At 43.8% G+C, this 8,924-nt stretch overlaps 1 protein-coding gene across 1 annotated transcript; it reads left to right on the top strand.

The window, feature by feature from the left end:
- Window positions 1-169: 169 nt before the first annotated feature.
- PrBP (Prenyl-binding protein) lies at window positions 170-8,035 on the top strand. The gene is made up of 6 exons (XM_089574633.1): window positions 170-332; window positions 499-561; window positions 643-668; window positions 778-903; window positions 1,613-1,718; window positions 4,640-8,035. The coding sequence occupies exons 1-6, from the start codon at window positions 292-294 to the stop codon at window positions 4,719-4,721; spliced, it is 444 nt and encodes a 147-aa protein (XP_089430759.1). The 5' UTR covers window positions 170-291; the 3' UTR covers window positions 4,722-8,035.
- The last annotated feature ends 889 nt before the right edge of the window (window positions 8,036-8,924 follow it).

Raw genomic sequence — 8,924 nt, 5'->3', positions numbered from 1 at the left:
CAGGCAATTACATATAGCTATAAAATAATAAAAAGAACCTACACTTAAACTGTTGAGTATAAAGAAGCTTTTAAATTTTGTTGTACATGGGTAATAACTAGCGCGAAGCAGTCGTCTTGAGTCGACACTCTTAGTAATTTTATTAGTGAGTACTGGGTCCGTAGCTAACCTCGTAAACATCGGCAGCTACTCGTGTTGCTGTGGCACTGTAGCCCTGTGGCTCCGCCGGCTACCGCGTGAAAAACATTCGCTTGTGGAGCAGTTGGTTTCTGTGCTGAACGGTGTTCTTAAATGCCTTCGAAAGGCGAAGACATACTGAATGGATTTAAGCTGTATCCTTTTTTGCATTTCCCATCGCGCAACTGAATCGCACGCTTGTTGCGAGCGCATGTGGGGCGCTCATTGATTGCTGTGGGGCCATGGCCCCTCCGAGTCGCGCATCGCTTCCCATTTGTGTAACATGACCAAATATTTTCCCTGACTCCTGCTCCACTTCAGGAATTGGATGAATTTGAGAGATGCCGACACCGGCAAGATGCTTTGGCAAGGGACCGATGATCTGTAAGTGCCGGCACCAAATGCAATTCTTTGTCGGTATTTTATTTTGCGTGGGGTTAATCGAAACTTTATTTGTGGTTTCAGCTCAAAGCCGGACGTCGAACACGAAGGTAAAACCCCTGCGATGATTCTCTTTATTATTTTCTAGGTTTAGGAATGTGCGCGATCTCCGTCTAATTGTTCTCGCAATTTCGAACCCTCTTTTTCTCACATCTGCAGCTAGGGTACCAAAGAAGATACTGAAATGTAGAGCCGTGTCTCGAGAGATCAATTTCTCCTCCGTAGAGTCTATGGAAAAATTTCGGCTGGAGCAGAAGGTCCTGTTCAAAGGGCGGTGCCTGGAAGGTAGGCAGCCCTTCGTACTCCACAAAATGCTTCGTCGGAAGGTCTCGGCTTGACATCTGCGCTTTATGCTCGTACCGCTGCTGCCCCTACAGTGTGTCATTATCCCCTCAACTTGGCTTCTCGCTTGTTCTAGGCAATGTCCGCTGGTTAGCGATGCAGTGCTCCTCGTGTCCAGTTAGTGATAACCAAGTTATGGTCGCTTCCGCAAGTTTATTTATTTATTTATTTGCAAAGTTCTCTTGCGTGATTTTATGTTACGCAGTGCTTAGGTGTCGTCTCTGTATCAATCTGGGCATTTGACAGCAATCCTAAAGTATGAAGTTATTATACATTTGCGCCCACATTTTTGAAAAGGTCATGGATAATGTGTTTAGTCAGCTTAGGTTTATGCATAATCTGTTGAGCTGTTTGGTACTTACATGGTGAAAGAAAGCACAAGAAAATGAAGGACACAAGATCGCAGAATATTATAAGCGTGATATCTGTGCCATTTTGCGATAGTGTTTTGCTTCTTTTTTTGTTTGTGCGCTCATCTGCACGTGTGTTTTGTTTTGCCGAGAAACCAAACTTCTGTAGAAATTTTTTTGCCTGTGCTGCCCGCAAAAATCTGAATTACTTTGCACGGGATATGTTGTGATTTCAGTTTAGCAGTGTTGTGATTTCATGCAAAGTTCTCTCCTCTGAATAATGTTTTCACTTTTTCTTTCAGAGTGGTTCTTTGAGTTTGGCTTCGTCATCCCCAATTCCACCAATACGTGGCAGTCATTAATAGAGGCAGCGCCCGAATCTCAGATGATGCCTGCCAACGTATTGAAGTGAGTTACGCTGCCAATACATCCTGTAATCGCTGCACGTCCGCGTCAAGACTGGAACTTGTTTAAGGGGCTTCTAGACAAATATTGATATCTTGAATGAGATGGAATAGAAAGAAAAGAGCATTTGGTTCTGTAGAAACAGTAGTAGCTGTGCAGGAACCTGGGAGGAGATATCTACTTTAGTGTGAAGCAGGGAGACAAGCTGTTTGCTGTTATTGGCCGTGTGTAAGCAGGGAATGCTTGAGTGAAAGTGAAACAAGTTAAGCATTAGTATTGATGATGAGTAGAGTTAGGTAACAGAGAGTGCCTAAGTGAACTCAGATATTCTTACAATGCTAACCTTGTAATCAGTTCAGAGGGTGAATTGAACCTAGACATGCAAAATGCCGTGGTGGTCCTATCAATAAAGCCAGAGTTGTTTTGAACTGTTTAGCAATGGAACAACATTTTATGATGGGTAATAAAGTACTGGTATCAGTTAAGTAGCAAGGCTATCTAGGTCAGGTATTTAGAGCACATTCAGGTCATGGGAAAGAGGTTGGCAGGCAGATATGAATGGGGTGAAGCGGCGTTGGCTGTCACTCCCAAATTACGGCCAGCAGCTTATCCATATCCCTGAAGAGGAAAGTTGTAGAAAAATAAAGGTGCACTCGCCACAAATGAAGGGAAAAAAATGTGAAAACACGCTGTGTGGCTGGTACCCCTTGTTCACAAAGCATACATTTAGTTTTCTGCAATGTCCCTCCCTCACCAGATGGTATACTGTCGAACCCTGGGATTACATGAAAAAGAAAGTGTAGAATAAATGTGTGTTGCCAGTACTCGCCAATTGGGCCAAAACAAAATGCCTAGAAAACAGCTGAGAGCAATGCCATGAGTGGTGCAGGGGACGATGTGTTACATTAGGAGACAGAAACAGGCTAAGCCAATGGGACACTAGCAGTAAGGACACCTAATAGAGCTCCAGTCGGATACTTTGGGAAACACCTTGGCCGACTTGTGTGAAGCAAATAAGAGGGGCTGGTTCCCAGTCTTTTCGTATTCACAGTCTAAACCCTCTCTTAGTTTTGAGGAAAGGAAAGGTCCATAACTGGGTCACATTACAGGTGGATACCTCAACCTCACTTTGAGGGGGGGGAAAATACAACACCGAACAAAAGCTTCAGTTCCCAACTTGTGCTTGTGTCTTTTGCATGACTAAAGTGTCCACCTACTCAATGAGCCAGTTATGCACCTTTCCTTCCCTCAAATGCAGAGCAGGGTCTAGACTGAAAATAATAGCCGTGCCACACGGACAGATTTAATGCCATTAAGTGCTTACTGCCTTAAGTTTTAATGGTATTCGGGCAGTGCCACACGAATAAATTTAATGGCATTAGCCTTACTGCCATTCGCGACCTACTGAGTTCGCCACAACTCATTCGCCCGTGCATTGTGTACTCTCGTTCCCATTCCACACGCATAAAAGCATGCAGCTTTGTTAGTAACAACTTCCTAACCAGTAGGAAATGGTTAATTCTTAACTTTCAGTCGGATGAGGCATCTATACCGCATTTTCGATGCGAAGAGCGCCATTTTGACCAGCCTTATTGACAGGTGCTCTCGACTTGTGTGCTGACATGCGAGTTTGTGGCTACTTTTTTGACTTGTAAAGCAGGAACAGCCGTATTTTCTGGAAAATCGTTTTTACATTACATTTGAACAACATTCCCGATATATTGTGCTCATAAGGAATGTTTACATTCAGATGAAACTTTTGACTACCTTGCAAGCGTTATCGTCATCATCACTTTCGATAATGGCATTAAATGTGGACGTGTAGCACCAACTCCAAAAATAATGGCATTAACAAACTTAAGGCCTTAAGCATTTAGTGCCATTTCTTGTGCGCATGTGGCACGAGTATAAGACTAAACTGGGAACAAGGCCTGCTTATTTCCTTTGTGCAGGCAGGCCCCGCTCCCGAGTGGCGGGTTCTGTGCCTGAAGATTCCCCTTCGAATGCATGACGCCACTTGTTGCGAATATGCGCAGCCGTTGCAAGTGGTCCATTACAAAATTATTTAACATTGTTTAGGGCCCCTTTATTGTCAAGCCTGCTTTGATTTAATGTCACTTTTATGCCTTCTTCGAGTTTATATTTGCAAAAGAAGCTACCACTTATTGTATGCTATTACTACAGAGCAAAGGAGCTCCATATTAGAATGTCTGTCCGTAAGAAATATAAGAGCACAATGCAGGCTGACTCAAGGAAACAAGGCGTTTAGCTGCATGGAAAATTGTGTAAATAATGTCACTGTTATGATTTCACTTATAATACTGCCAGTTTTTGTGCTCTCAATAACAGAGTACAAAAGAAATGGCCCCTTAAGTTCCTCTATCAAATATTTCACAACAAAACAGCATTTGCAAGGAAACATACTTACACAGGCTCCATTATGTTTCTTTTTGTACTTACAATTGTTGTAAGTTTTTGGAATACCATACCAAAGCTAATGTGTATGCTAGTTCCTTTTTTGTTCACTCCATTAAATGGAATCGCCTTCCAGGTCAGCAAGTGGGCTGTATCAATGAATATTTTTTTTTTTTACCCGAGTGCTGCAGTGCCTTCAGGTTAAGCAGGGTAATGACTGAACAACAAAAATATAAAGCGCAGGAGAGAAATAAACAAGACAAATGGGAGCGAAACATACAAAAGTGATGCTGACACTTGTTCGCATTCGTGACACTTGGTTAGTGCCAGCTTATTGTGAAGTTTTTCCAAATGGACACAGCGCCGCTAACTTTTGCTTATGCTTTAGTGCAAGTCACCTTAGGTGCCCATTAGTAGCCTACAGTTGTAAAAAAGAAAGAAAAATTCTGCTGTTTGAATTGCACTAAGTCTGCCTTGATTGTTCTTGCTCCCCTTATTTTCCTTTTCAGTGGGAATGTTGTAATAGAGACGAAGTTTTTCGACGACAACCTGCTTGTGAGCACATCCAAGGTTCGTCTCTATTACATCTGAGTCAAGGCCCCAGAGTTGCCACCGCCAACGCAGCACCCACAGTGGCGTCTCACTGCTTCCTCTACGAGTGCTCACATTTGCAGCATCTCGAACAAACAATAGCCTTTCCACATATTTGCATTTCCTTCTTCTACACATTGCCAAACACCAGCCTGCCTGCCAGCATCTTTTTCTTTGCGTACCTTTCTTCTGTCCCGACCACTTGTGAAGGCTGCGATGAGATCCACATGAGCATTGTGCGAACCGGTTGGTAACATCCTTTTTTCTTGTAATTTTTTAATTTGTAAATATTTTGTTGACAAGCTGCGAGTCACCTGACTCGCAACTATTTAATGGTGTTTGTTTGTTTCGTCAGTTCTTGTTGTCTAAGTGTTGTTGCTGCTCGTCTTGTAAACCCAGACCAATGTGGACTAAGAGGAGATAGGCAGCTGCTGTGTGCAAGTGTTCACCATGCTATTTTGCCTGCTGTAGCGCCTGTTGTGGAACTTTGTTGTGTATTTCGGCAGCTTGAACTGGCTGCACTAGTCCAGACAAAAGTCCAAAACGTCGTACGAGCCCGTTTTATCCTGAAGCCATGTCGTATGCATAGTCACTATTCCGAAGCTTGTTTCGTCACTGTGAACAGCAAGCGTCTGAGTATCACCTACCTTACTGGTGCATTGTAGAACTGTTCACTGGCTTGCTTTGCATTGTTTTTAAACCTCATTGATGAAAATACTGGTTAGAAAATGGTGGGATATCAGTGTTTGTGCTTTGCATTATAAAGGGCACTGCTTCAAAATCATCGTGAATGATGTGTTCAAGCATTTTCACCACAAAAAGAAAAGGCTTCGGTTCAGTCATAGCCTCATTGTACTGTGTACGCCCAGTGGCTAATGGTCAATACCAAAAAGTAATCTCTGTGTATCATATTTAAAAAATTTGTGCATTCCTTATGAAAGTTTTTGTCTGTTAGCGAGAAAGGGAGGGCCCACCTTGCACAGGATGCTTGTGCTTACTTGTGTTTAGAGCCCTCCAGGTATTTTCAGTTGTGATATAGTATAGTAAAACCTCGGATCATTAAAACTCTGTACTGAAATCCCGAATAATTTGATGTATTTTTGCAGCCCTGTAGTTTCTGATGTAAATTTTACCACATAATTCGAACCAGCAACCTTCCAGCCCGGTTAATTCGGAGATCTGGGGTGCTATGCTGGAATGGCCCGATCCCGATTTTGTCGCAAACACAGTGAAGCCTTTCAGAGCTGTCTCGCGGCTCTGCAGAGCAATGCTGATGCTTGATATGCGAAGCACCCCAGTCCCAGTACTCCCAGTACCAAAACCAGTTCATGGTACAGCTCGCAGATGCCGTAGTGCACGCCTGCAGAGGAGATGATGTGCTTCACTGCAGCACAGCAGGAGATAGCGTTTTAAATGTCGCGCGTTTTCTGCGGTTTTCCAAGGCAGTGCCTAGCGGAGGCGCTGGCATCGGATACCTCACACCCCTAGCAGCATCGGTGTTTGTCCTGTGAAGTGACCATTCATTGTTCCCTGCCTGCAGCGGGTCGACTGCACACCACGCAGAGTGCGCAATTTCTTATGTGGTATGTCGTAGTTAGAGAGTTTGGTTACCAGCATCCCAGATTAAACCTGCTTAATTATTATACTTTTCACGGTCCCAATGATGTCGAATCAACGAGGTTTTGCTGTTCATTGCTGCTTTCAGGACAGCGAGTATTGCTGTTGTCTTGATGGGGAGAAAAAAAAAAAAGCTTGCACAGCCTCTCTATCCTCAAAGTGAATATGTTGTTGAGACCTGTTGTCTACTTACACAAGCACATTCCACCTACGTTGCACCTAAACTTTGTCCATATATTGCTCTCGTGTTCACATGGCATGAACCTCAAATTTTTGGTTGCCAGTGTGATCTGCATCTTGTTCGTGTCACTTTGATATTGAAGCAAGCAAACTTGTTAGATTTCAAGATGCGTGCCGTTTTGAGCTTCTATAGTTTTTTGCAGTAATAGATGTGTGGGAGCTATTTTCCAGTGTTGACAGTAGCGGTGATGAGTCTTATAAACAATACAACACCACACCTCACATGGTATGCAGAAGTTGCCAGTCAATTGTGTATGCATTGTCACACGTACCAGTTACCACACGACCCTCTTTGTGTAAAGACTGCAAAGCGATAGTTGTCACTGTGCCCAGTTAGAGTGAAAGGGCATGGATTTTGTTTCTTGCTTAGGCTTGTTGTTGGCTTTTATCGCTTCCTTTAAGGGGCAACTGAAGAGGTTTTAGAATTGATGAGTTTAAAAGGGCCAAATGCATGAAACATGCTGGTAAAGCCTGCGAAATCGTTTTGCACTAACATTTGAAATGGTGACGTAATCGCCGAATGAAGTGGCGTCAGCGTTCAGGCTTCTCTGCAGTGCACAGCAACTGGCAGAGGCCCCGATAATGATGTCACGTGCGACAGCGCTACATCTCCAGCAAAGAAAATTGTTTCATGGAAGGAGACCAACGCCATCGAAGGTGAAGCTCACAAACCATTGTTTGCCGATATTGGACAACACACAGTAGCATGCTGGCGAAGATTGCGGACGTTTCAAATTTCGGCGAGAATGGCATCACTAGTTGTTTCCCTGTATTCTTCAACGCAGTGAAAAGAAGCCTGAACATCATCTTGTCTTTAATCGACGATTATGTCACCATTTTAAATGCTAGTGCAAAGACACTTTGCATGCTGTATCTAGAAGCTTCATAGATTCGAATTCTTGAATAACCTCGAATTCTCAAAACCATTTCAACCTTCCTTTAAGCAGCAAGTCATTTTTCAGGCAGAAAACTAGATTTAAACTGTTGGACTGGATGTAAATTTTGCACAGCCAGAGTGCAATCCAATACAGTCCGTCACTTCTTCCCTTCAGTGCAGCCTTTTTCTTAGAGAAAAAATAAAATTTGACAATTTCATGTCGGGTCAAGCACTGCAACTGTGCTTCACATAGTTTGCACCGACGTTGTAGCGGCCGCAGACTTAGGGTCCAGAAAGCACGGCAAAGGCCTGGGCATTTTCCTTATCCACTTATCGCCAACCGGTCATCGCACACACTGTGGAATGGCCTGTGCACCCAAAGATGGCACCCGTGACGTCGAGTGAAAACTATCTATACGAAAGTAAATGTTGCCCATTTTCTGGACAGAAAAATACTACTGTTTGAAACCGGCAGTAGCCTCTGTTCAACACCTGGCTTTTTCCTGCAGTTTTGCGAGATATGAAATGCACACTGTGATAATTGGTGCACAAAAGAGAGCAATAAATTTGGTTTCCACCAGTGCTGTCTCGATTTTTTTTTTCACAAAACAGAAAAGGTTGGTGATTACCAAAATGATCAGAAGAAATTTTTGCAGTTTTCTAGGGCTCTTTTTACTGTCCTTTGATACAACCACCGACTTTGCTTGTATTCTTGGTGTCATTTAAAGATCATTTTTTAATTGCTGCACTTCTTTACAATGCACGCAAAGGGAGACATAAAAGTGTGCGACCACCGAAAAATACCGTGCCTTCTTAATGTCAGTTACTCATTCCTTCCTACATGCGTACAGGCACGCAGTTTTGGTGACAGTTTTTTTGCCTTGAAAGAGGCCTACGGGCCTAGTGGTCATTAAAGGGACAGTGAGGAGAGCTCTATTAATATTTTTTTTACTGCAAAATTCGATAGTTCGGCATTTCATGGCTTTGTTGCCACTTGGCCGGCAGCGAAAGATGCATTTATTTCTAAGAAATTTGGATTCGAAGTTGAAAAGTTTTTCCCGCCGCTCTAATTCAAACTTGGGATTCTCTTATGACGACACAGTCCAAAGTGACGTGAAACATGACATGCACATGACGTAACGCAAACTCCGTGATTTCTGAAGGCCAGCAGAGCGGCCTAGCAGCAGCCGAAAAGAAAGCTACCGCCGCCCGCACGTTGAAGGCATCTATCGGCTATTGTGGCCGTCGCTTCGTTTACGTACGCAGCGGCGTTTTGCCAGCATCACGATGGATCCCGTTCTTGAAGTCGTCAACGAAGTTCTCGCAAATAGACACCTTTAGCATACCGTGTACCTTGTTACCGTTAGCGGAATACCGGGAGCCCGCCTACCGCCGATGAGCAGGCGCTGATTGGTCCCGATGCTGCAGGCGTGCGCGTAGCTGCCGGATACGTGGCGACGTCGAGGAGA

Source organism: Amblyomma mixtum, chromosome 2, assembly GCF_055824585.1.
Source record: "Amblyomma mixtum isolate Tamu chromosome 2, ASM5582458v1, whole genome shotgun sequence".
In the NCBI taxonomy this organism is placed as follows: Eukaryota; Metazoa; Arthropoda; class Arachnida; order Ixodida; family Ixodidae; genus Amblyomma; species Amblyomma mixtum.
Note: the sequence above shows the minus strand (reverse complement) of the source record. Positions and strands in the feature narration are given on the sequence as shown.